General features: G+C 48.9%; 1 protein-coding gene across 1 annotated transcript; it reads right to left on the bottom strand.

The window, feature by feature from the left end:
- On the bottom strand, positions 1–27,742 carry LOC132571692 (oocyte zinc finger protein XlCOF6-like). Its single transcript, XM_060238485.1, has 8 exons — positions 27,688–27,742; positions 24,941–25,212; positions 24,192–24,306; positions 21,528–21,595; positions 21,181–21,307; positions 19,349–19,537; positions 17,505–18,847; positions 1–129 (listed from the first exon to the last, which is right to left on the bottom strand). Exons 1-8 carry the CDS (start codon positions 27,740–27,742, stop codon positions 1–3), a joined length of 2,298 nt encoding a protein of 765 aa, XP_060094468.1.
- Positions 27,743–27,780: the final 38 nt, after the last annotated feature.

The following is a 27,780-nucleotide window of genomic DNA, read 5'->3' as shown; positions in this document are numbered from 1 at the left end:
CTACAAGTGCTTACCACGGGAAAGGGACTCTTGGGCATGCTCCATGACCGGCACTCTCTGATCTTCCACGGATGGATCTCCTTCTGCCTCAGGGATTGTAGCTTCTGTCCTCAGGGATGGTTTGAACATCTGGAAGAGCAGCGAGGCAGAGGGGTAAGAGCTAGAAGGGGGAAAGAAATCAAAGAATGGATCCTGCCCCACTCCCAGACTCTGCACCCTTCCATAAGCGGACCTGGGGAGTTATCTGTAGGGTTAAGAAATTCTCTAGTAGAAGCGGCTGCTGAAGGAGGCTGCGAAGTATCCCATTAGGAGGATGAGCGCATGGACAGATGTCTGGCAAGGAACCTTTAGCACAAGGCCAGATATTGTTGCTCGAATTGGACCCATCTGGAGGGAATCCCCTCAACTGTTCTGCCTGCCTCTTCTCCTCTGCCTGGCTCAGGAGGAAACCTTCGGCCAGGGCCACCGCCTGGGAACTGGTCTCCGGCCCACATCCTCTGACCCAGCCCTGCATTTCCTGGGGCACGATGGTCAGGAACTGCTCCAGGATCACCAGGTCCAGGATCTGCTTCTTGGTGTGCCTCTCTGGCTTCAGCCACTGGTTGCAAAGTCCGTGGAGCTGGCTGCAAACTGCTCGAGGCCCCTCGGCCTCCCAATAGCGGAACTGCTGGAAGCACTGACAGTGTTCATCTGCGGTTGTAGTATCCTTAGACAGGATCTGTGGCCTAGCTCTTTCCCAGAATTCAACACCACTCTCAGCTTGGATGGAATGGAGGCCTTTGCTTGTTGTCTTGCCACTCCCAGAGCCTCCTGGGTCCTCGTTTTCCATCTCCTTCCCCTTCTCTTGGGTCACTTCAGACTGCAAAAAGATGTCTTTATTAACTTGGCTATGAAGAGAAGTTTCTCCTTGTGGGGGAGGGGGGACAGAGAGAGAGAGACAGACAATAGTGTCAAAAGGAAAATAAAAAAAAAGAATGGAGATACACCCCTAAACTCCACAAACCTTTAGAACATAAGAGAAGCCCTGTTGGATCAGGCCAGTGGCCCATCCAGTCCAACACTCTGTGTCACAGAAGAACATAACAGAAGCCCTGTTGGATCAGGCCAATGACCCATTCAGTCCAACACTCTGTGTCAAATAAGAACATAAGAGAAGCCATGTTGGATCAGGCCAATGGCCCATCCAATCCAACATTCAGTGTCCCACAGTGGCCAAAACACCCCCACAAGTGCCATCAAGAGGTCCATCAGTGGGGCCAAGACACTAGAAGCCCTCCCACTGTTCCCCCCAAGCTCCCACATCACTGCCTCAAACAGAGAGTTCCATCTATACCCACAGTGGCTAATAGCCACCGATGGACCTCTGCTCCATATGTTTATCCAATCCCCTCTTGAAGCTGTCTATGCTTGTAGCCGCCGCCACTTCTTGTGGCAGTGAATTGTGGCACCTCTTGTGGCAGTGAATTTCATGTGTTAATCACCCTTTGGGTGAAGAAGTACTTCCTTAAGAAAACATAAGAGAAGTCATGTTGGATCAGGCCAATGGCCCATCCAGTCCAAGACTCTGTGTCACACAGTGGGCAAAAAAACCAGGTGCCATCAGGAGGTCTATCAGTGAGGCCAGGATACTAGAAGCCCTCACACTGTTGCCCCTCCCAAGCACAATAGAAGCCCTCACACCGTTGCCCCTCCCAAGCACCAAGAATACAGAACATCACTGCACCAGACAGAGAGTTCCAACAATATGCTGTGGCTAATCGCCATTGATGGACCTCTGCTCTATATGTTTATCCAATCCCTTCTTGAACCTGGCTATGCTTGTAGCCGCCGCCACCTCCTGTGGCAGTGAATTCCTTTTATCCATTCTAACCTGACTGCTGCTTTGTATACTCTGGAAAGCAATGAAAAGTGACCTGGTGGATCAGAACAAAAGTGCTTCTTGTGTTTTGCAGAACAGTTTAATATCATTTCCCCATATTACATACCAAGCTATTTTCAATATGCCTCTTTGCTTCTTAGAACCAGTGTAGATCCAATCAGTCAGTCCTAAGGGAAATCAAGTCAGACTGTTCCCTGGAAGGTCAGATGCTGAAGCTGAAGCTCAGATACTTTGGCCACCAAATGAGAAGGGAGCACTCCCTGGAAAAGACCCTGAAGCTGGGAAAGACAGACGGCAAAAGAAGAAGGGGACGGCAAAAGAGGAGATGGCTGTACAGTGTTACTGATGTAACAAACACGAATTTGAGCAGACTTCGGAGGATGGTGGAAGAAGAAGACGACACTGGCTTTATATTCCGCCCTCCACTCAAGAGCCTCAGAGCGGCTTACAATCTCCTTTACCTTCCTCCCCAACAACAGACACCCTGTGAGGTGGGTGAGGCTGAGAGAGCTCTCACAGCAGCTGCCCTTTCAAGGACAACTCCTACGAGAGCTATGGCTGAGCCAAGGCCATGCCCACAGGTGCAAGTGGAGGAGTGGGGAATCAAACCCGGTTCTCCCAGATAAGAGTCCGCACACTTAACCACTACACCAAACTGGCTCTCCAGACAGGAGGGCCTGGCGTGACTTTGCCCACGGGGTCACAAAGAGTCGGACTCGACTGTGCGACTGAACAACAACAACAATAAAAACCAGTGTACAGGTACTGTAGTTCTATATTTTTCCCACCTGGAAGCTGCCAACCCTAGCTGTGGAGGGGTAGGGCAGGGAAAATGAGGTCCGAACAGCCGTGTTTGCTCCCTGCGTGTCAACTTTGCGAAACACTGCTGTGGGTGGCCACGTGATCCTACACCCATAGGGCTCTCTGGTGTTTTTGATCGCTCACACCATGATCCTCACAGACAGTGATACATGGAATCATAGAGTTGGAAGGGACCTCTAGGGTCATCTAGTCCAACCCCCTGCACAATGCAGGAAACTCACAAACACCTCCCCCTAAATTCACAGGATCTTCATCGCTGTCAGATGGCCATCTAGCCTCTGTTGAAAAACCTCCAAGGAAGGAGAGCCGAACTGCATAGAATCCTAGACTTGGAAGGGACCGCCAGGGTCATCTAGTCCAACCCCCTGCACAATGCAGGAAACTCACAAACACCTCCCCGCTAAATTCACAGGATCTTCATCGCTGTCAGATGGCCACCTAGCCTCTCTTGAAAAACCTCCAAGGAAGGAGAGCCGAACTGCATAGAATCCTAGACTTGGAAGGGACCGCCAGGGTCATCTAGTCCAACCCCCTGCACAATGCAGGAAACTCACAAACACCTCCCCGCTAAATTCACAGGATCTTCATCGCTGTCAGATGGCCACCTAGCCTCTCTTGAAAAACCTCCAAGGAAGGAGAGCCGAACTGCATAGAATCCTAGACTTGGAAGGGACCTCCAGGGACATCTAGTCCAACCCCCTGCACAATGCAGGAAACTCACAAACACCTCCTCCCTAAATTCACAGGATCTTCATTGCTGTCAGATGGCCGTCTAGCCTCTGTTGATAAACCTCCAAGGAAGGAGAGCCCACCGCCTCCCAAGGAAGCCTTTTCCACTGAGGAATCGCTCTAACAGTCAGGAAGTTCTTCCTAATGTTGAGCCAGAAACTCTTGATTTAATTTCAAACCATTGGTTCTGGTCCTACCTTCTTGGGCCGCAGAAAACAATTCCACACCATCCTCTAGATGACAGCCCTTCAAGTCCCAGAAGATGGTGATCATATCACCTCTCAGCCGCCTCCTCTCCAGGCTAAACATGCCCAGCTCCTTCAACCTTTCTTCATAAGACTTCATAGGACTAGGGGGAGGAGTCCATAGCCTCGTTCCTCCCAAACTGGCCCTTTTGCAGAATCAACCCCCCCCAAAAAAAAAAACCTCCAGGATTTTGCCATCCAGAAACTGGCAGCTGTATGAAAACTAGGGTTGCCAGCCTCCAGGTGAGGCCTGGAGATCTCCCGCGTTGACAATTGATTTCCAGCTGGCAGAGATATCAGCTCCCCTGGGCAGAATGTCTGCTTGGGAGGGTGGACTCTCAGGCACTGTACCCTGCAGAGTGAGCGGACGTTTATGTGGGAGAACCGGGTCTGATTCCCCACTCCTCCACTTGCAGCTGCTGGAATGGCCTTGGGTCAGCCATAGCTCTTGTAGGAGTTGTCCTCGAAAGGGCAGCTTCTGGGAGAGCTCTCTCAGCCCCACCCACCTCACTGGGTGTCTGTTGTGGGGGAGGAAAGTAAAGGAGATTGTGACCACTCTGTGACTCTGAGATTCAGAGTATAGGGCGGGATATAAATCCAGAGCCAGTCTGGTGTAGTGGTGAAGTGTGTGGACTCTTATCTGGGAGAACCAGGTTTGATTCCCCACTCCTCCATTTGCAACTGCTGGAATGGCCTTGCGTTAGCCATAGCTCTCGTAGGAGTTGTCCTTGGAAGGGCAGCTGCTGTGAGAGTTCTCTCAGCCCCACCCACCTCACAGGGTGTCTGTTGTGGGGGAAGGAGATTGTAAACCGCTCTGAGACTCTGAAGGGCGGGGTATTAATCCCAGGTCTTCTTCTTCTTCCCCGAACTTCGCCCTCTCCTGGCTCCACCTCCTAAAGTCTCCAGATATTTTCCAATACCAATCTGGCAACCATATGAACATACGAAGCTGCCTTCTACTGAATCAGACCCTCTTTGGTCCATCAAAGTCAGTATTGTCTACTCAGACTGGCAGCGGTTCTCCAGGGTCTCCAGCTGAGGTTTTTCACGCCTATTTGCCTGGACCCTTTTTATTTGGAGATGCCGGGGATTGAACCTGGGACCTTCTGCTTACCAAGCAGATGCTCTGCCAATGAGCCACCATCCCTCCCCATCATTCCCTCTAAGCTGCAGAGTCTTGTGAGCAAAACATTTTTACGTTGTGAGCTACTGGGCCAGTAGTTACTGGCATTAAAGTTGTGAGCTCCTGCGTCAATGATTGTGCTCCGAGGTCATCCTTCCTGAGCTAAGACAAAAATGCGTGAACTGGAGGCTAAAACTGGACCAAGAATGCTGATCCCAGCCCCCCTCCCTCCCAAAATCTCAACTCCCCCAAGATCGCTTTACTCTGCTCTGGTAAGACCTCACCTGGAGTCTTGTGTTCAGTTTCGGGCACCACATTTTAAGAAGGATCTAGACAAGCTGGAACGGGTCCAGAGGAGGGCGACGAAGATGGCGAGGGGTCTGGAGACCAAGTACTATGAGGAAAGGTTGAAGGAGCTGGGGATGTTTAGCCTGGAGAGGAGGCGGCTGAGAGGTGATAGGATCACCATCTTCATGTACTTGAAGGTCTGTCATATAGAGGATGGGGTGGGATTGTTTTCTGTGGCCCCCGAAGGTAGGACCAGAACCAATGGGTTGACATTAAATCAAAAAGAGTTTCCAGCTCAACCTTAGGAAGAACTTCCTGACCGTTAGAGCGATTCCTCAATGGAACAGGCTTCCTCGGGAGATGGTGGGCTCTCCTTCCTTGGAGGTTTTTCAACTAGGGTTGCCAATCCCCAGGTGGGGGCAGGGATCCCCCAGTTTGGAGGCCCTCCCCCCCGCTTCAGGGTCGTCACAAAGCGGGGGGAGGGGAGGGGAATGTCTGTTGGGAACTCTATTATTCCCTATGGAGATTTACTCCCATAGAAAATAATGGAGAATTGATCCGCGGGTATCTGGGGCTCAGGGCGGGGCTGTTTTTTGGTGTAGAGGCACCAAATTTTCAGTATAGCATCTAGTGCCTCTCCTCAAAATACCCCCCAAGTTTCAAAAAGATTGGACCAGGGGGTCCAATTCTATGAGCCCCAAAAGAAGGTGCCCCTATCCTTCATGATTTCCTATGGAAGGAAGGCATTGAAAAGGTGTGCCGTCCCTTTAAATGTGATGGCCAGAACTCCCTTTGGAGTTCCATTATGCTTGTCACAGCCTTGATCTTGGCTCCAACCCTAATGTCTCCTGGCTCCACCCCCAAAGTCCCCTGGCTCCACCCCCAACGTCCGCAGATATTTCTTGAATTGGACTTGACAACCCTAATTGCAACAAAGGCTAGATGGCCATCTGACAGCAATGAAGATCCTGTGAATTTAGGGGGAGGTGTTTGTGACTTTCCTGCATTGAGCAGGCGGTTGGACTAGATGACCCTGGAGGTCCCTTTCCACTCTATGAGTCTATGGTTCCTCCCTCCCAAAGGCGATCTGGCTCACCCTCCCCCAGGACTTACTTCCAAGGAAGCCTTCCCGGGGTCCGGCTGCAACGCTTTTCCCTGCTGGTGTATGGCTGCACACCCCTCCCTCACCTCTCTCCCTATTCACAAGCAAAGCCTTCCCCCTCCACTCTCCACCCCACCCCCACCTCGCTCTACTTGCTCGGCCTCTCTAGCCGACGGCTCGGTCAGTTTAACCCTTTCGGCGCTGCAGGCGAACGCAAACCGTCTTCAGGCTGAAGCTGGCTCCCACCTCCTCATACACTTGCTTGGTTGAACTTGTATGTATTTCTCTTAGCTGTATTGACATACTCCCATAGGGATATGGGCTGTTTATCTCATTGCATATACTATGAACATATGAACATATGAAGCTGCCTTATACTGAATCAGACTCTTGGTCCATCAAAGTCAGTATTGTCTACTCAGACTGGCAGCAGCTCTCCAGGGTCTCAAGCTGAGGTTTTTCACACCTATTTGCCTGGACCCTTTTTTGGAGATGCCGGGGATTGAACCTGGGACCTTCTGCTTCCCAAGCAGATGCTCCACCACTGAGCCACTGTCCCTCCCCAATCCATTCTTCCACTATATTGCAACGCATTTTTCTTCAAACGCCAAACTATATGTATCTTAAAGGTGTGACTTGACTCCTGCTTTGTTCAAACTATATGTATGTTACATGTTAAAAGGTAAATTAGCTAGATGGGAAAAATTTCTAAGAAATGCCCTGCTTTTGGACCAGGCTTATAACAATAGAAGCGGCCCCGTGGCGCAGAGTGGTAAAGCAGCGGTACTGCAGTACTGTGGTCTGAACTCTCTGCTCAGGACCTGAGTTCGATTCCGGCGGAAGCTGCTTCAGATAGCCAGCCCAAGGTTGACAGCCTTCCATCCAAGGTCGGTAAAATGATTCCCCAGCTTGCTGGGGGGAAAGTGTAAAAGACTGGGAAAGGCAATGGCAAACCACCTGGTAAAAAGTCTGCATTGAAAACTCTGTGAAAGCAATGTCACCCCAGGAACAACCTGAGTTCGATTCTGGTGGAAGCTGGATTCAGGTAGCCGGCCTGAGGTTGACTCAGCCTTCCATCCTTCCGAGGTTGGTCAAATGAGTACCCAGCTTGCTGGGGGGGAAGTGTAAAAGACTGGGGGAGGCTATGGCAAACCACCCCGTAAAAAAGTCTGCCGTGAAAACGTCGTGAAAGCAACGTCACCCCAGAGTCGGAAGCGACTGCTGCTTGCACAGGGGACCTTTCCTTTCCTTATAACAATAGCGTGATTGACAGACATTCTCACGTTTTTACATGTTACTGGTTTTTTTTTTGTTTCTCACACTCATGCTGCCCAGATCAGGGGTACGAACACATGAAGCTGCCTTATACTGAATCAGACCCTTGGGTTTGCTTAAATGCAGAAAGAGGAGCCTCGGCTTGGCTTCTTGCAGGGAATTTAAGGGTTAACATGAGAGGCATTTGGGGTGGCTAGCAAAGGGAGGGGGGAGACTGTAAGGTCATTTCCTGTTCAGGCTTCCCCACCACCACCCCTCCTCAGGGGAAGGTGGCCTTGGATTTTCTCACACACACACACCCCCACCGTTTTTTCCCTTTGGGGATCTGGTGAATGAGAAATGCATGGTGGGGAGCAGGTAGCCCTGGGTGGAGACAAGAGGCAGAGAATGGCTGGAATCCAGAAGGAAGGAGAGGGAGGGAGGGAAGGAAGAAAGGAGGGAGGGAGGAGACGGAGGAAGGGAGGGAGGGAGGAAGAAAAGAAGGAGAGGAAGGGAGGAGAGGGAGGGAAGGAAGAAGGGAAGAAAGGAGGAGGGAGAAAGAAAAGAAGGAAACAGAGGGAGGGAGAAGACGGAGGGAAGAAAGGAGGAGGGAGGGAGGAAGAAAAGGAGAGGAAGGGAGAGGAGACGGAGGGAGGGAGAGAAGAAAGGAGGAGGGAGGGAGGAAGAAAAGAAGGAAACGGAGGGAGGAGATGGAGGGAAGAAAGGAGGAGGGGGGAGGAGATGGAGAGAGGGAGGAAGAAAAGAAGGAGAGGAAGGGAGAGAGGAGGGAGGGAAGAAAGAACGGAAGGAAGGAGGAAGGAGGGAGGGAGGAAGAAAAGGAGAGGAAGGGAGAGAGGAGACGGAGGGAGGAAAGGAAGAAGGGAAGAAAGGAGGAGAGAGGGAAGAAAGGAGGATGGAGGGAGGGAAGAAGAAAAGAAGGAGAGGGAGAGAGGAGATGGGGAAGGAAGGAAGAAGGGAAGAAAGGAGGAGGAAGGGAGAGAGGAGACAGAGGGAGGGAAGAAAGAAGGGAAGAAAGGAGGAGGGAGGGAGGGAGGAAGAAAAGGAGAGGAAGGGAGAGAGGAGACGGAGGGAGGAAAGGAAGAAGGGAAGAAAGGAGGAGGGAGGGAAGGAGGAAGAAAAGGAGAGGAAGGGAGAGAGGAGATGGAGGGAAGGAAGAAGGGAAGAAAGGAGGAGGGAGGGAGGAAGAAAAGGAGAGGGAGGGAGAAGACGGAGGGAAGAAAGGAGGGAGGGAGGAGACGGAGGGAGGGAAGGAAGAAGGGAAGAAAGGAGACGGAGGGAAGAGATGGAGAGAGGGAAGGAATAAAGGAGGAGGGAGGGAGGGAAGAAGAAAAGGAGAGGGAGGGAGGAGACGGAGGGAAGAATGGAATAGAGAGGGAGGAGACAGAGGGAGGGAAGAAAGGAGGAGGGAGGGAGGAAGGAAGGAGACGGAGGGAGGGATTGAAACAAAGCAACTTAAAATGCACTCTTCAGGCCTATTTTGGCCTTTGAGGGAGAACTCACTGGGGCTAGTCCTGACTAGGGCCGCCAGTTCCATGTTGGTGAGAAATTTCTGGAGATTTTGTGGTGGAGTCGACAGAAGAAAGGAAAAAACAGAGAGGAGAAAGAAACTTAACCCAAGAACTGGAATCAAAAACCTGAAAGGTTAAAATACAACTTAAGGGGAAGAAGTTAAAAGCAACATAGAATCAGAGTTGGAAGGGACCTCCAGGGTCATCTAGTCCAACCCCCTGCATAATGCAGGAAACTCACAAACACCTCCCCCTAAATTCACAAGATCTTCATTGCTGTCAGATGGCCGTCTAGCCTCTGTTTAAAAACCTCCAAGGAAGGAGAGCCCATCAAATCCTGAGGAAGCCTGTTCCACTGAGGAACTGCTCTAATGGTCAGGAAGTTCTTCCTAATGTTGAGCCGGAAACTCTTTTGATTTAATTTCAACCCATTGGTTCGGGTCCTACCTTCCGGGGGCCACAGAAAACAATTCCACACCCTCCTCTATAGAACCGCCCTTCAAGTACTTGAAGATGGCGATCCTATCACCTCTCAGCCGCCTCCTCTCCAGGCTAAACATCCCCAGCTCCTTCAACCTTGCCTCATAGGACTTGGTCTCCAGACCCCTCACCATCTTCGTCGCCCTTTACATATACCAGTAAATCATAAACAAAAATATACATTAAAGAAAGTTAAAAACATTTAGGGGCCCATCATTAGCCTCCTTCCTTTGTAAAATCATAAAAGGACAATGGGAAGCCAGGATATCTTCAGCCTCCGCTTAGAGGTTTCCTACCCTAGGCCTGGCAGCATCTTCAGGGTGATTTGATGCCACCTGATTGGCAGGACTAAACTAGGTCCGACTGCTTGCTCCTGTTTAGAAAATACAAAAAACAAACACACACTGTGATATACTGGCTAAGAAGCTTTACTAAAAGTCATGTAAATCCTTTAGAACACATTATTAAGAAGTTCAACTTTGTCGCTGTTGTTCAGTCGCACAATCGAGTCCAACTCTTTGCGACCCCATGGACCAAGTCACGCCAGGCTCTCCTGTCTTCCACCATCCTCCGAAGTCTGTTTAAATTCATGTTAGTTACATCAGAAACGCTGTCCAGCCGTCTCATCTTTTGCCGTCCCCTTCTCCTTTTGCCTTTCGCGGCATCAGGGTCTTCTCCAGGGAGTGCCCCTTTCTCATTTGGTGGCCAAAGTATTTGAGCTTCAGCTTCAAGGAACAGTCAGGGTTGATTTCCCTTAGGACTGACTGACTGGATCTTCTTGCAGTCCAAGGGACTCTCAAGAGTCTTTTCCAGCACCACAGCTCGAAAGCATCTATTCTTCTGCGCTCGGCCTTCCTTATGGTCCAACTCTCACAGCCATACATACCACAAGTTCAACTTCACAAGACTGCAAAGAAAAGCCCATCCAATGAGCACCTGGGTGTGGGTTCGTTTCATCAAAAAGTCTTCCCCAGGGGTACTTCTATTTTCTTCAACGTTATCAGCTTCTTATTACAATTCAGTGTTAGTACCGGGAGCCAGGCAGGCCTTAACATCTTCTCTCAAAAAGGCCCTGGCCCGGGTCAAAGACAACCAGAACTCTCTCAGGCTAAGGACCAGAAGGAGATAAGAACATAAGAGAAGCCATGTTGGATCAGGCCAATGGCCCATCCAATCCAACATTCTGTGTCACACAGTGGCCAATATATGCATGTGTGTGTGTGTGTGGTGCATGTGTGTGTGTGGTGGAAGACAGGAGAGCCTGGCGTGATGGACCTCTGCTCCATATTTTTATCCAATCCTCTCTTAAAGCTGGCTATGCTTGCAGCCGCCGCCACCTCCTGTGGCAGTGAATTCCACATGTTAATCACCCTTTGGGTGAAGAACCTGATTGTAACACCATATTGGGGCTGAATTGAGAGAGGTGATCCTGAAGGTACGTAGGTTCCTGAGCACAAATGTCCTTAAACATTAGTACCTGCACCTTTTCCTATTCCTACATGGGCACACAAGGCAGTAAACTGTCCACAGGGTGGCTAGTTGCTAGGCAACGGGCGGACACAGAGGCAAGGCCTCAGAAACTGAAAAGGAAATTGGTTATCCCGGCCAGTGTTCCCTCTAAGCTGAGTTAGTGTGAGCTAGCTCACAGATTTTTAGCCTCCAGCTCACACATTTTTGTCTTAGCTCAGGAAGGATGGCCCCAGAGCAGTGTTCCCTCTAAGCTGAGTGAGCAGGAGCTAGCTCACAGCTTTTTAGCCTCTGGCTCACACAATTCTGTCTTAGCTCAGGAAGGATGGCCCCAGAGCACTGTTCCCTCTAAGCTGAGTGAGCGTGAGCTAGCTCACAGATTTTTAGCCTCCAGCTCACACATTTCTGTCTTAGCTCAGGAAGGATGGCTCCAGCGCAGTGTTCCCTCTAAGCTGAGTGTGAGCTAGCTCACAGCTTTTTTGTCTAGCTCACAGCTTTTTTGTCTCAGCTCAGGAAGGATGGCCCCAGAGCAGGTTCCCCCTAAGCTGAGTGAGAATGAGCTAGCTCACAGATTTTTAGCCTCCGGCTCACACATTTCTGTCTTAGCTCAGGAAGGATGGCCCCAGCGCAGTGTTCCCTCTAAGCTGAGTGTGAGCTAGCTCACAGCTTTTTTGTCTCAGCTCAGGAAGGATGGCCCCAGAGCAGTGTTCCCTCTAAGCTGAGTGTGAGCTAGCTCACAGCTTTCTAGCCTCTGGCTCACACATTTCTGTCTTAGTTCAGGAAGGATGGCCCCAGAGCAGTGTTCCCTCTAAGCTGAATGAGTGTGAGCTAGCTCACAGCTTTCTAGCCTCTGGCTCACACATTTCTGTCTTGGTTCAGGAAGGATGGCCCCAGAGCAGTGTTCCCTCTAAGCTGAGTGAGTGTGAGCTAGCTCACAGCTTTCTAGCCTCTGGCTCACACATTTCTGTCTTAGTTCAGGAAGGATGGCCCCAGAGCAGTGTTCCCTCTAAGCTGAGTGAGTGTGAGCTAGCTAACAGCTTTCTAGCCTCTGGCTCACACATTTCTGTCTCAGCTCAGGAAGGATGGCCCCAGAGCAGTGTTCCCTCTAATCTGAGTGTGAGCTAGCTCACAGCTTTCTAGCCTCTGGCTCACACATTTCTGTCTTAGTTCAGGAAGGATGGCCCCAGAGCAGTGTTCCCTCTAAGCTGAGTGTGAGCTAGCTCACAGCTTTTTAGTCTCCGGCTCACACATTTTTGTCTTAGCTCAGGAAAAATGACCCCAGCGCAAACTGATTTATGCAGCAGCTCACGACTTTATTTGCTGGTAGCTCACGACTTTAATGCCAGCAGTTCACAAAGTAGAATTTCTGCTCACTCCACAGCTGAGAGGGGACATTGGTCCTGATCCTTCCAGTAAGAGATTTCTGCAAAAGTCAGGTGGTGGCGGTGGGTTACCTGAGAGGGTAAAGCCTCTTCAGGTGTTGGGAAAACATCAGAGGTCATGTTAGAACTGGACTGCAGGCTGAAGGAGGCCTGTTCTGCCACATGCATGAGACAAAGAATAATGTCTTTAATGAACTGTGACCTTTCGTTAGCTGAGTTTCATTTCCTCTTGCTTCACAAAGAAATATTTAATCTACTGTTGTCAACTACCTGGAAGGGGAGAGTCTCTTCTCCCTTTAACAGAGAAGAAGAAGAAGAAGAAGATATTGGATTTATATCCCACCCTCCACTCCGAAGAGTCTCAGAGCGGCTCACAATCTCCTTTCCCTTCCTCCCCCACAACAGACACCCTGTGAGGTGGGTGGGGCTGAGAGGGCTCTTATAGCAGCTGCCCTTTCAAGGACAGAGGCTCAGAGCGGCCTACCATCTCCTTTTCTTTCCTCCCCCACAACAGACACCCTGTGAGGTGGGTGGGGCTGAGAGGGCTCTTATAGCAGCTGCCCTTTCAAGGACAGAGGCTCAGAGCGGCCTACAATCTCCTTTCCCTTCCTCCCCCACAACAGACACCCTGTGAGGTGGGTGGGGCTGGAGAGGGCTCTCACAGCAGCTGCCCTTTCAAGGACAACTCCTGCCAGAGCTATGGCTGACCCAAGGCCATTCCAGCAGGTGCAAGTGGAGGAGTGGGGAATCAAACCCAGATCTCCCAGATAAGAGTCCACACACTTAACCACTACACCAAACTGGCTCTCCAAACATTATGGGATGTTATTCCTCTCTTCAGATGCCCATTTCTACACAAGAACTCTCCAGGAAAGTGGCAGGATTTCCCCTCTCCCCACCCCCCCCCCACCCCGGTTTTGTTTATTCATTTATTCTGTTTTTACTTCTATCCCACCCTTCCCACAACGCAGGCTCAGTGTGGGATCCATCAGAGATTGACAATAAAAATCAATAGAAAAGCAGCAAGAATACAGACTTAAAAACTCCGCCTCAACAGTAATGACCCATCAGTCCAGATGCCCATCAGATCAACAGGTTGCCAGAATAATAGGTGACATCTTTTTCTATAATAGTTTGGTGTAGTCTTTTTCTATGAGAGCCAGTTTGGTGTAGTGGTTAAGTGTGTGGACTCTTTATCTGGGAGAACCGAGTTTGATTCCCCACTCCTCCGCTTGCAGCTGCTGGAATGGCTCTTGGCTCAGCCATAGCTATTGCGGTTGTCGTTGAAAGGGCAGCTGCTGTGAGAGCTCTCTCAGCCCCACCCACCTCACAGGGTGTCTGTTGTGGAGGGCGAAGATATAGGAGATTGTAAGCTGCTCTGAGTATCTGAATCAGAGAAAAAGGGTGGGGTTTAAATCTGTAGTCTTCTTCTAATAGAAGGCATCTGCTGCCTCAACTAAAGGCCTGGCGAAAGAGCTCTGTTTTACAAGCCTTCTGGAACTGTAGCAGGTCCTGATCTCCAAAGGAAACTCATTCCACCAGGCAAGGGCCAGGGCAAAAAAAGCCAGGGCTGAACAAGTTCTTGGGTTGGGGGACACGAGTTTTTCCTTTCAACCCATATTGTAGTGCCAGAACTCCTTGGGCTTCGAGGTGGCGACACTCAAAAACACTCACAGCAGGCTGGACTGAGGAGAGATTAGCGTTGTGTCATAACTCTCTAGAACTGCTTGTCAGACAAAAACGTTTGTGAATTGAGGGTGGCACATGGCACGCTATTACCGTTTTCGCACACAGCTTACCTCGCAGTCACAATCCTGTTCCCTCCGCAGCGTCCGGTCGGATTTCCCACCATCTGCGCCGAAGTTACAGGAAGTGCCGCAGCTTCTGCGTAGCAAACGTAAACCGCTAAAACCCAGTTTACCTTTGCTACGCAAAAGCCGCGGCACTTCCTGTAACTCCGGCGCAGATGGTGGGAAATCCGACAGATGCTGCGGAGGGAACAGGATTGTGACTGCGAGGTGAGCTGTGTGCGAAAACGGTCTATGTTTATGCCAGGAGCGGAGAGGCTGTAGGTATCTGTTACACTTGTCTACTTCCTCACAGGATTTGGGAAAGGAAAAGTTCTTGCCAGGTTTGTAGATGTCAGAGAGAGCTGGGTTGGCAGATAACCTGACGTAGCAAGTTTCATAAGAGGCAACCACTAAAAAGGCACACCTTCGCCTAACTACTTTCTGAACCTCCAACACCTAGGTGTCCGAAGAAGACTCTCATCAGAAACAGCTATAGGAATGTTACACGCTTACATGGATTCTCTGAAGAATATATAAATTGGATCTGAGCCTCAAGCTGTTACCAAACACCAAGCATTTAAGAGGTACCTCCCTTGCATGGAATCCCCAAGGCTAAAGAAGACATGAGCCCATCATCTCCTTCAACTGACAGAACCAATTTGGTGCAGTGGTTAAGTGCACAGACTCTTATCTGGGAGAACCAGGTTTGATTTCTCACTGCTCCACTTAGACTTGCTGGAATGGCCTTGGGTCAGCCATGGCTCTCACAGAGGTGTCCTTGAAAGGGCAGCTGCTGGAAGAACTCTCTCAGCCCCACCCACCTCTCAGGGTGTCTGTTGTTGGGGGTGGGGGAGAGCAAGTTTGGTGCAGTGGTTAAGTGCGTGGACTCTTATCTGGGAGAACCGGGTTTGATTCCCCACTCCTCCACTTGCACCTGCTAGCATGGCCTTGGGTCAGCCATAGCTCTGGCAGAGGTTGTCCTTGAAAGGGCAGCTGCTGTGAGAGCCCTCTCCAGCCCCACCCACCTCACAGGGTGTTTGTTGTGGGGGAGGAAGGTAAAGGAGATTTTGAGCCGCTCTGAGACTCTTCGGAGTGGAGGGCAGGATATAAATCCAATATCTTCATCTTCATCTTCTTAAGGAGATTGTGACTGCTCTGAGACTTTGAAATTCAGAGTACAGGGCTGGATATAAATCCAATATCTTCTTCTTGTTGCTTTCTTCTCTGTCTGATCTATCTGAGGGCTTCAAACATGGCGAAAACCAGGCCTCATTTTGGGCAGGAGCTCACAGGAGAGGAGTTCCGGAACCTCTAAATTTTATTGCGCTCATTTTTTTCTTACCACCCCCACCCCACAATTACTTGCTTCCGTTTAAACTCCATGAGAATTTTTCTGAACTCTGACACCCTTTCTAATATTTTCCCTCACCAAAAAATGAGAAAATAACCAAAACATATAAAACAGACAGATGGAAATCTTCCTCATGCCACTACGGCCACGTAGGAGAAAGTAACTGGAAAAGTATGAGGGGAGTCAGGTTTTATTATGACAATTATAATTCAAGAAGCATTTTAAGGTAGAGGCTGAGCTGATATAATTTAGTCCGCCTCCCGGTGATGTCAGGGGGGTGCGGCATATGCAAATGAGTTATGCAAATGAGTTGTGCTAATAAGCATCAGCACCTCTTTTTCTACAAAATGACCCCTGGCAAAAGCTCATTCCATAGTCCAAGAATTTTTAACATTTCTTCCCGGTTCAAGTAAGATGTCTGTGCAGATTCAAGATTTCTGCAAGAGTATATATTGTTTCGGCGCTTTCTGCGGTCTGTGGTTGCCTTTTAGATGTGAAAGAAGAAAAATGTTCTTTTCGTGGGCTTAAGCAGTTGCATGATTTCTCCTTCTGTGGGATGAACATATGAAGCTGCCTTCTACTGAATCAGACCTGCCCCACCCCCCCCCCCCTCGGTCCATCAAAGTCAGTATTGTCTACTCAGACTGGCAGTGGCTCTCCAGGGTCTCAAGCTGAGGTTTTTCACACCTATTTGCCTGGACCCTCTTTTGGAGATGCTGGGGATTGAACCTGGGACCTTCTGCTTCCCAAGCAGATGCTCAATCACTGAGCCACCGTCCCTCCCCTAAAGTCAGTATTGTCTAGTCAGACTCGCAGCGGCTCTCCAGGGTCTCAAGCTGAGGTTTTTCATGCCTACTTGCCTGGACCCTTTTCAGTTGGAGATGCTGGGGATTGAACCTGGGACCTTCTGCTTCCCAAGCAGATGCTCAATCACTGAGCCACCATCCATCCCCTAAAGTAAGTATTGTCTAGTCAGACTGGCAGCGGCTCTCCAGGGTCTCAAGCTGAGGTTTTTCATGACTATTTGCCTGGACCCTTTTTAGTTGGAGATGCCGGGGATTGAACCTGGGACCTTCTGCTTCCCAAGCAGATGCTCTACCACTGAGCCACCATCCCTCCCCTAATATACACTGTAGAAGATTTAGTAGAAGATGAAGTAGGGATATTATATGCTGTAGAAGATTTCCACGCTGCGTGAAATGCCACACTCTTGACATTCAAAAGATTCTTCCTTTGTGTGGGTTCTGTAATGCTGTTGAAGACTGCTACTGTTAATCTACATCCACACTCTCTGTGCCAGATTAAACCTTGTGGAGGCCCCTAGGCAGCCAAAATCTTGGGGGGCCCCTTTGTGAATTATCTCAGAGTAGAAGCGTCTGCCCTGCTGCCTGTAGCTCCCACCGCAGCCTGTAGGCACTTTCCCAAAAGCCCCCTTGACAAAACTGCAAGGGAGAAGCAGAGAGAGGCAAACTTGGCAACGACACCAGCAGCAGCCACATCGGACAAGCTGGGCAAAGAGCAGCTCAGTTGCCGGCTGCACGTGCAGGCTTGGGGGGGCTTCAAGCAGGGGGGAAATGGGGCGGGGGAGCCAGCCCAGGGCCCCTAAAGAAGTGGGGGCCCATAGGCTAGTGCTTACTTGGCCTAATTGTTAATCCGGCCCTGCACGCTCGGAGTGCTCCTATGGTTCCTTGCATGTGGGTTTCTAAGTCCTTCTGAAGATGGCGATTCATACTAAATCTCTATTCACACACCGAGCGTTAAATGGGTTTCCTTTGATGCTGCAGTCCAATCCCAACTGACTTTCTTTACACAGTCTGAGCATTCAAAAGGTTTCTCTCCTGTGTGGTCTCTTCGGTGCAGCTTGCTGCTTGTACTGAATCCCATTTCCACACTTAAGAGAATTAAAAAGGTTTCTCCCCTCTGTGAGTCTTCTGATGCAGTTGGAGATTGCCATGACAACTGAACCTCTTTCCACACACTGAGCATCCAAAAGGTTTCTCCCCTGTATGGGTTCTTATATGCAGTTGAAGACTGCCACTCTGACTAAAGCTCTTTCTACACACTGAGCATTCAAAAGGCTTCTCCCCTGTGTGGGTCCTTCTGTGTACTTGAAGACCACTACTCTGACTGAATTTCTTTCCACACTCTGAGCATTCAAAAGGTTTATCTCCTGTGTGGGTTCTCTGATGAGACTGTAGACCTCCACTGCTACTGAATCTCTTTCCACACTCTGAGCATTCAAAAGGTTTGTCCCCTGTGTGGGTTTTCTGATGATACTGAAGACTTCCACTGCTACCGAATCTCTTTCCACAGTCTGAGCATTCAAAAAGTTTCTCCCCTGTGTGGGTTCTTTGGTGCCGTTGAAGAGTGCCGCGCTGACTGAATCTCTTTCCACACACTGAGCATGCAAAAGGTTTCTCCCCTGTGTGGGTTTTAAGATGCTCTTGAAGAATACCATTTGAACTGAATTTCTTTCTACACTCTAAGCATTCAAAAGGTTTTTCTCCTGTGTGGGTTCTTCGGTGCCGTTGAAGATCACCACTCTGACTGAATCTCTTTCCACATTCTGAGCATTCAAAGGGTTTTTCTGCTGTGTGGGTTCTTAGGTGCTGCTGAAGGCTGCTACTCGTACTGAATCTCTTTCCACACTCTGAACATTCATATGGTTTCTCACCTGTGTGTGTTCTCTGATGCAGTTGAAGATTGCCACTAGAACTGAATTTCTTTCCACACTCTGAGCATTGAAAGGGTTTCTCTCCTGTGTGTGTTCTCTGATGCAGTTGAAGACGAGCACTACAACTAAATGTCTTTCCACAGTCTGAGCATTCATAAGGTTTTTCCCCTGTGTGGGTTCTCTGGTGCAGTTTAAGAGCGCCACTCTGATTGAATCTTTTTCCACACTCTGAGCATTCAAAAGGTTTCTCCCCTGTGTGGATTCTCTGATGCTTCTGAAGATTTCCCTTGTTACTGAAACTCTTTCCACACACTGAACAGTCAAAGGGTTTCTCCCCTGTGTGTGTTCTCTGATGCATTCGAAGATACCCCCTGTTACCAAATCTCTTTCCACATACAGAACATTGAACAGGTTTCTCCCCTGTGTGGGTTCTTTGATGCAGTTTAAGACTCCCACTTACACTGAATCTCTTTCCGCACATTGAGCATTCAAAAGGTTTCTCCCCTGTGTGGGTTCTTTGATGCAATTGAAGAGTCCCCTTGTTACTGAATCTCTTGCCACACACTGAACATTCAAAGGGTTTCTCCCCTGTGTGTGTTCTCTGATGCATTCGAAGATGCCCTCTGTTACCAAATCTCTTTCCACATATAGAACATTGAAAAGGTTTCTCCCCTGTATGGGTTCTGTGATGCACTTGAAGACTCCCCCTTGTACGGAATCTCTTTTCACAGTCTGAGCATTCAAAGGATTTCTCCCCTCTGTGGGTTCTTAGATGCAGTTGAAGAGTGCCACTCTGTCTGAATCTCTTTCCACACAGTGAGCATTCAAAAGGTTTCTCCCCTGTGTGGATTCTTTGGTGTGACTGAAGACTGTGACTATAGCTGAGTCTCTTTCCACACACTAAGCATTCAAAAGGTTTCTCCCCCGTGTGTGTTATTTGATGCTTTTGAAGAGTGGTTCCGTGTCTGAATCTCTTTCCACACACTGAGCATTCAAAAGGTTTCTCCCCTGTGTGGGTTCTTTGGTGCGTCTGAAGATTGCCACTCTGACTGAATCTCTTTCCGCACACTGAGCATTCAAAAGGTTTCTCCCCTATGTGGATTCTTTGGTGCATCTGAAAAGTGCTACTGTGACTGAATCTCTTTCCGCACTCTGTGCAAGCAAAAAGTTTTTTGCCTCTCTGCATTCGTTTGTGCACAAGATGCTGTGATCTCTTTCTGAAGTTCTTTCTACTCTGTATGGATTTACTTGCCTTCATTATCCTGTGCTTTGGAAAATTTACATTATGCTGTATTCCATATCTCTGCTCATTCATAAGACTGCCTCGATTCCTGATATTTTCTTTCAAGTCATCATTTTTAACTCTATCTGGCATTTGCTGATCGAGTTCTTCAGCCTCCTCATTCCTCTGATCATCCTCTGCTGGAATAGAGAGAGAGATTCTGTTAGCACCTGGGAGGGCTGGTACGGTCCACAGGCATCTATGTGACTGCAGAAGGGAAGGATTGATGGCCCTTTGGCCTCGTCTAGCTTGGCTGATCTTAATCATCCCTCTATATTTCCCCAGAATATCTAGTATTTATGGATACCTCACTACCTCAAGAGACACAGCTGAGCTCTTGCCCAGAAGAAATTTCTGAGCTTCCAGATTTCAAGCTCCTAGAAGGCCTCCCCTCTCCTTATCCAGCAGGCTGCATGGTTTTACCAAACCAACTGTTGCTCAGAATGGAATAAGAAATCCCCCATGGCTATTCCTTGCCTGTTCCCTTGACATAAGCATGAAAAATACTCACTATCAGGCAGCTCACCTGGGAAGGAAATATGCTCTTGGGATCCTCTGGTGGAATTCTCCAGGTTCTCCTTGTGTGTCTCCACTGTAGTCTCGGCTTCATTCAGAGAGAGAGAGAGAGAGAGATGGAGAAAGTGATCCTTCTTATATGAGGAAGAAATGAATCTCAAAAGTAAAAAATCTTCTGGAAGCATGGTGTCATGGTCCTAGGCCTAGTGAGGCCTACAGGCTCCAGGGAAGCCTGTGTAGGAGTAGCTACAGGGCTTATACTTCCCAGGATCCCTTCTGCCCCTCTGATTGCTGGGCAGCAGTTTTGGAGGGAAAACCTGCGCAGTGAGACCAGAGGTGGGACCCCGGAAGACAGAATCAATAGGTCCAGCTGGAGAGAGAGGTTGTTCTCTTTACAAAAGGCTGGCCTTGAGAAGGCTGCAGCTGGGGAAAGATCCCTCATCCAAGCAGGGTGAGTGAGTCTGTTGAAATCAGATGGAAGGGGACGTATTTCTAATTGCATTAGGGCTTTTCTTTTTTGTTTTGCATCACCTTTGCTGTTTGCATATTCATTGTTGCACTAAATTTTTTTTACAACCCTCTAGTTTCGTCTTGAGCACTTATAATAAACCTGTTACTATGCCGCCTGGGTCCTCACATCTCTTCAGTCATGGATAGGAGGTGTTTGCTAAAGAAAGAAGATATGGGTGGGAGGGTTCTCTGGGCCCTCCCTTACCAGAGTGGTGGCAGCCAGCAGATCCCCCCCACCAACCCGGTTTCCAAAAATCTTAAATCACCTTTATAAAGTTTAATATCTCCGACCCAACAAAGTGACATTTTATGTCAGATTTGGCCCTTGTAACAAATTAGTTTGACACTTCCAGTTTAGGGCCTTAAAGGCCAAGGCCAGAATCCAGTACTCAACTTGCAGCTGACAAAACACAGGTTGTATACGTGCAGTTATCTGCATTCCTGTAAAAACCCGAGCCACTAAATTCTGGACAACCTGTCATTTCCGGAACAGCCTCAAGGGCAGCCCCACAAAGAGCGAGTTGCAGTAATCAATCTAGAGGTTGACTGACCTGACGTAGTTGGGAAAACAATGAATATAAACAAAGTGGGGGTCACGGTAATACGATACGCCCAGCTCTTTTTGGAAACTAGGACTGAGTCCAGGAATAGAAGACTGAAGTGATTTGAGGAGAACAAAAATTAAAGACAACGGATGAAATATTTGCCCTGTCAGTACTTCTGCCTCATCGCAATGGCACCCATGAAAGAGCCTTACCCAGAAAGGCCACATTCCCATAATTCTCCAGCATGACTTCCCTGTGCAGATCAATTTGTCCCGGATCCAGCAGGGCCCACTCTGCCTCAGAGAAACAGACGGACACTTCCTCAAAGGAAAAGGGTCCCTGAAAGAAAAAGCAGATTCTTTTATCCGAAATCATGCCAGGTGGAGATCGCACCCTAGAAGATAGTAGTCTGGGAAGGTACAGGATGTAAGACTTGGGAGGGGTAAAATGAACATGATTCAGAGGCTCTCTCATCTAGACACCTTGTAGAAACCGCAGGAGCAGAAGCCCCCCGAGAAAGGAGGAGGGACTCTGTTCCTCCCCTGCTCGTCTCTCTTACCTGGACTGCAGCTGTTTCCGCACCTCTGGAAAGATGACGGCTCAACAGCATCTCTTCACTGCCTGTTCCTGGGACACAGGAGGAATAATAGAGTTGGAAGGGACCCTCACGGTCATCTGATACTACCTCCTGTACAATGCAGGAAATTTACAAATACCTCCCCCCTAAATTCACAGGATCAGCACTGCTGTCAGATGGGCCATCTAGCCTCTGTTCAAAAACCTCCAAGGAAGGAGAGCCCTCTTTCATAGAATCATAGACTTGGAAGGGACCTCCAGGGTCATCTAGTCCAACCCCCTGCACAATGCAGGAAACTCCCAAACCCCTCCCCCTAAATTCACAGGATCCACACTGCTGTCAGATGGGCCATCTAGCCTCTGTTTAAAAACCTTCAAGGAAGGAGATCCCACCACCTCCCAAAGAATCATAGAGTTGGAAGGGACCTCCAGGGTCATCTAGTCCAACTCCCTACACAATGCGGGAAACTCACAAATACCTCCCCCTAAATTCACAGGATCCTCATCGCTGTCAGATGGCCATCTAGCCTCTGTTGAAAAACCTCCCAGGAAGGAGAGCCCACCACCTCCCGAGGAAGCCTGTTCCACTGAGGAACCGCTCAACAATAGGAACTCTCAGGAAGTTGTTCCTATTGTTGAGCCGGAAACTCTTCTGATTTAATTTCAACCCGTTGGTTCTGGTCCTAATTTCTGGAGCAACGGAAAACAATTCTGCACCATCCTCTATATGACAGTCCTTCAAGTACTTGATGGGGAAGGCAAACCATCCCATAAAAAGTCTGCCGTGAAAATGTTGTGAAAGCAACGTCACCCCAGAGTCGGAAACGACTGGTGCTTGCACAGGGGACCTTTCCTTTCCAAGTGCTTGAAGATGGTGATCATATCACCTCTCAGCCACCTCCTCTCCAGGCTAAACATACCCAGCTCCTTCAATCTTTCTTCATAGGTCTCCAGACCCCTCACCATCTTCGTTGCCCTCCTCTGGACCCGTTCCAGCTTACCTGTATCATTCTTAAAATGTGGTGTCCAAAACTGAACACAATACTCCAAGTGAGGTCTTATCAGAGCAGAGCAAAGTGATACCATCACTTCACATGATCTGGACACTATACTTCTTTTGATACAGCCCCGAATTGCATTTGCCTTTTTAGCCACTGCATCACACTGTTGACTAATGTTCAGCATATAGTCCACTAAGACCCCTAGATCCTTTTCGCACATACTACTGCCAAGACAAGTCTCCCCCAGCCTATAACTATGCTTTGGATTTTTCTATCTAAATGCAGAACTTTACATTTATACCTGTTAAAATTCATTTTTATTGGTTTTAGCCCAGTTTTCCAGCCTGTCAAGATCATCCTGTATCCTGTTTCTGTCTTCTCTCCTGTATTTGCTACCCTTCCCGATTTAGTATCATCTGCAAATTTAATTAGCATTCCCCCTATTCCTTCATGCTGATCACTGTTGAACAAAACAGGCCACAGGACAGATCCTTGAGGAACTCCACTTGACACTTCTCTCCAAGAGGATGAGGAACCATTCACAAGCACTCTTTGGGTATGATCTGTCAGCCAGTTAAAGTTCCACCTTACAGTAAAAGGATCCCAAACATATTTTATCAACTTGTCAACAAGCACAGTATGTAGAACCTTACTGAAATCAAGATAAACTATTTCTACAGCATTCCCCTGATCCAGCAAGTTAATAACTTTCTCAAAAAAAGAGAGATGTTAGTCTGACATGCCTTGTTCTTGAGAAACCCATGCTGGCTCTTAGTAATCACAGCCATCCTTTCTAAATGTTCCAGGATGGACTGTTTGATGATTTGTTCTAAAACTTTTCCAGGTATAGGGTTACGCGGATCTTCCTTTTTCCCCTTCTTAAAGATGAGGACAACATTTGCCCACCTCCAAAAGAAGGGCGTTTGCTTGTTTGTTCCCTGATTCACACAAACCTTTATTAGGGGTGTGAAACCTTAAGCTGTGTACACTGAACAAAGTTTTGAACATTTTTAATACTAAATTCTGGGAGAGGGAGAAGAGAAGCACCAGGTACCTAGGAGCCTTCGGGACTATAAAAGCTGCCAACATATTTCAGACTTCTGTGAGACCTGTGTCTGGCCTGAGGGAGGGAAATGCAGGGGTGGAAATGACATCGCATGACCCATCACATTTGGCTCAAATGTCACTTGAGCACATCTGGAGACTCGAGGATTATATGAATGAGTTTTCAGAGTTTCTCTTGCCAGTTTGGTGTAATGGCTAAGAACAGTGGAGGGTGGAATATAAACTGAATGAACAAACAAACAAATCTGGAGAACCAGGTTACATTCCTCAGTCCTCCACAAGCAGCTGATGGGAGACCCTGGGTCAGTCAAAGTTCTCTCAGAGAGGTTCTCTCAGAGCCCTCTCAGCCCCACCTACCTCACAGGGTGTCTGTTGTGAGGGGGGGAAGAGATTATAAGCCGCTCTGATGCTCTGAGTGAAAGATGGGATATAAATTCTTGCTTCTTCATGGCATGCTAACTTCAGAACCAAGTTTTCAGCCGGATGAAACATCAAGATGGCACCGCGCTGCCGTGAGCCCCTCCCCAAAGAATCAAAGCAATGAAGTACCCCAAATGTATCCAGGTACAATGAGTTCCTACCAAAGAAAAGGGAATCTTGGGCACTCTCCATGACGTGCGCTCTCTGGTCTTCCTTGCACAGAGCTCCTTCTGCCTCAGGGATTGTAGCATCTGTCTTCAGGAATGGTTTGAGCATCTGAAAGAGCAGCGAGGGAGAGGGGTAAGAGCTAGAAGGGGAAAGAGACCCTGGAATGGATCCTGCCCCACTCCCAGACTCTGCACCCTTCCAGCGGCAGAGTTATTTGGAGGGATAAGCAATCCTCTAGTAAAAGAGGCCGCTGAAGGAGGCTGTTAAAATTTCCTGTTTGGTTGATGAACACTTGGACGGTTGTCTGGAACCTTTTAGCAGGGGTGGCCAACGGAAGCTCCCCAGGTGTTTTTTTGCCTACAACTCCCATCAGCCCCAGCCAGCATGGCCAATGACTGGGGCTGATGGGAGTTGTAGGCAAAAAAACATCTGGAGAGCTACCGTTGGCCACCCTCGTTTTAGGATAAGGCCAGATATTGTTGCTTGAATTGGACCTATCTGGAGGGAATCCCCTCACCTGTTCTGCCTGCCTCTTCTCCTCTGCCTGGCTCAGGAGGAAACCTTCGGCCAGGGCCACTGCCTGGGAACTGGTCTCCGGCCCACATCCTCTGACCCAGCACTGCATTTCCTGGGGCAGGAGAGTCAGGAACTGCTCCAGGATCACCAGGTCCAGGATCTGCCTCTTGGTGTGCCTCTCCGGCTTCAGCCACTGGCTGCAAAGTCCATGGAGCTGGCTGCAAACCTCTCGGGGCCCATCGGCTTCATGATAGCAGAACAGCCGGAAGAGCTGGCAGTGTTCATCTGATGTTACGCCGTCCTTAGCCAGGATCTGCGGCACAGCTTTTTCCCAGAATGCAACACCACTCCCAGCTTGGATGGGATGGGACCCTTTGCTTGCTGTTTTGCCAGTTCCAGAACCTCCTGGGTTCTCTTCTTCCATCTTCTTCCCCTTCTCTTGGGTCACCTCAGACTGGGAAAAGATCCCTTCATTAACTTGGCTATGAAGAGAGGCTTCTGCCTGGGGGGACAGAGAGAGACATACATATTTTATTATTACAGTCACTAAATGGGGAGGGACGGTGGCTCAGTGGTAGAGCATCTGCTTGGGAAGCAGAAGGTCCCAGGTTCAATCCCCGGCATCTCCAAAAAAAGGGTCCAGGCAAATAGGTGTGAAAAACCTCAGCTTGAGACCCTGGAGAGCTGCTGCCAGTCTGAGAAGACAAGACTGACTTTGATGGACCGAGGGTCTGATTCAGTAGAAGGCAGCTTCATATGTTCATTGTTCAGGGTGGTGAGAACCCGAGAGGATTGTGAGGCACTCCAAAGGGATCTGTTGAGGCTGGGTGAGTGGGTGTCAACGTGGCAGATGAGGTTCAATGTGGCCAAGTGCAAAGTAATGCACATTGGAGCCAAGAATCCCAGCTACAAATACAAGTTGACGGGGTGTGAACTGGCAGAGACTGACCAAGAGAGAGATCTTGGGGTCGTGGTAGATAACTCACTGAAAATGTCAAGACAGTGTGCGATGGCAGTAAAAAGTCCAACGCCATGCTGGGAATTATTAGGAAGGGAATTGAAAACAAATCAGCCAGTATCATAATGCCCCTGTATAAATCAATGGTGTGGTCTCATTTGGTATACTGTGTGCAATTCTGATCACCGCACCTCAAAAAGAATATGATAGCACTGGAAAAAGTTCAGAAATGGGCAACTAGAATGATTAAAGGGTTGGAACACTTTCCCTATGAAGAAAGGTTAAAACAATTGGGGCTCTTTAGCTTGGAGAACCATCGACTGAGGGATGACATGATAGAGGTTTACAAGATAATGCATGGGATGGAGAAAGTAGAGAAAGAAGTCCTTTTCTCCCTTTCTCACAATACAAGAACTCGTGGGCATTCGATGAAATTGCTAAGCACTCAGGTTAAAACGGATAAAAGGAAGTACTTCTTCACCCAAAGGGTGATTAACATGTGGAATTCACTGCCACAGGAGGTGGTGGCAGCTACAAGCATAGACAGCTTCAAGAGGGGGTTAGATAAAAATATGGAGCAGAGGTCCATCAGTGGCTATTAGCCACAGTGTGTATATATATGTGTGTGTGATTTTTTTTGGCCACTGTGTGACACAGAGTGTTGGACTGGATGGGCCATTGGCCTGATCCAACATGGCTTCTCTTATGTTCTTATGACCAGTACAGAGACAGTTTGGTGTAGTAGTTAAGTGTTTGGACTCTTATCTGGGAGAACTGGGTTTGATTCACCACCCCTTCACATGCAGCTGGCTGGAATGGCCTTGGGTTAGCCATAGCTCTGGCAGAGGTTGTCCTTGAAAGGGCAGCTGTTGTGAGAACCCTCTCAGCCCCACCCACCTCACAGGGTGTTGTTGTGGGGGGAGTAGGGAATTGTAAACTGCTCTGAGTCTCTGATTCAGAGAGAAGGGTGGGGTATAAATATACAATTCTTTTTCTTCTTACCCCACCCCTCCCAAATACTTCCTTCTGGGCTCCATTGTTCAGCCCCCCTGTGAGAATTTTGCTGAACTCTAAGATTTGACAAACTTTCTCATATTTCCGCCCCCCATGAAAAAAAAAACGGGGAAATAACCCAAACGTATAAAGCAGACAGATGGAAATCTTCATCATGCCACTGTGGCCGCATAGGAGAAAGTGATTTAAAACGTATGACGGGAGTAAGATTTTATTCTTATGACAAGTATAATCCAACAGCGATGTTCCCTCCAAGTCTTGCGAGCACAAATTCCACTTTATGAGCTAATAGCGCTAAAGCTGTGAGCTGCTGCATAAATCGCTCTGGGGCCATTTCCCCCCCCCCAGTTGACAAAAATGTGTGCGGCAGAGGCTAAAAAACGCTGTGAGCTCGCTCACGCTAGCTCAGCTTCGACGGAACAACTGTTCAAGAAGCCTATTAAGGTAGATGCTGAACTGATATAATTTAGTACACCTTCCGATGATGTCAGGGGCTTGTGGCGTATCCAAATAAGCTAGGCAGAGTTGTGCTAATGAGCTCGGGCACCTCTTTTTCTATGACATGACCCCTGTGGGAGAGGGCTGGGTTTGGAGAGGGGAGGGGCCTCAGCACGGTCCAATGCCATAGAGCAGGGGTGACCAACGGTAGCTCTCCAGATTTATTTATTTTTTGCCTACAACTCCCATCAGCCCCAGCCATTGGCCATGCTGGCTGGGGCTGATGGGAGTTGTAGGCAAAAAAAAAAAGAATCTGGAGCGCTACCCTTGGCCACCCGTGCCATAGAGCCCATCTCTGCCAGCTGGAGATCAGTTGTAAAAGCAGGAGATCTACCATCTCCAAACCGACCCTTTCAGAGAATACACACACCTCCAAACCTCCAGGAATTTGCCCTCCGGGAGTTGGCAACCCTATGAAAACCCCCTGGCTGAGACTGATCCCAGCTGCCCTCCCTTCCCAAGATCTCAAAGGTGATTTCCCCCTTCCCCACCCCAGGACTCACTTCCAAGGAAACCTTCCCCGGAATCCGGCTGCAAACCTTTTCCTCGCTGGTGCATCGCTGAAACCGCTTCTCTCCTCTTCTTCCCCCCAGAAG

Source organism: Heteronotia binoei, chromosome 5, assembly GCF_032191835.1.
Source record: "Heteronotia binoei isolate CCM8104 ecotype False Entrance Well chromosome 5, APGP_CSIRO_Hbin_v1, whole genome shotgun sequence".
Lineage (NCBI taxonomy): Eukaryota > Metazoa > Chordata > Lepidosauria > Squamata > Gekkonidae > Heteronotia > Heteronotia binoei.
This window is presented reverse-complemented; position numbering and strand designations above follow the sequence as displayed.

Excerpts from the sequence above, each read along its gene's own strand:
- LOC132571692 (XM_060238485.1), bottom strand. The coding sequence starts at position 27,742 with ATGCACCAGCGAGGAAAAGGTTTGCAGCCGGATTCCGGGGAAGGTTTC. Across the intron at positions 21,596-24,191 it reads CCAAGATTCCCTTTTCTTTG|GAACAGGCAGTGAAGAGATG; the intron begins GTAGGAACTCAT and ends CCTGTGTCCCAG. Across the intron at positions 21,308-21,527 it reads CGGAAACAGCTGCAGTCCAG|GGACCCTTTTCCTTTGAGGA; the intron begins GTAAGAGAGACG and ends TTTTTCTTTCAG.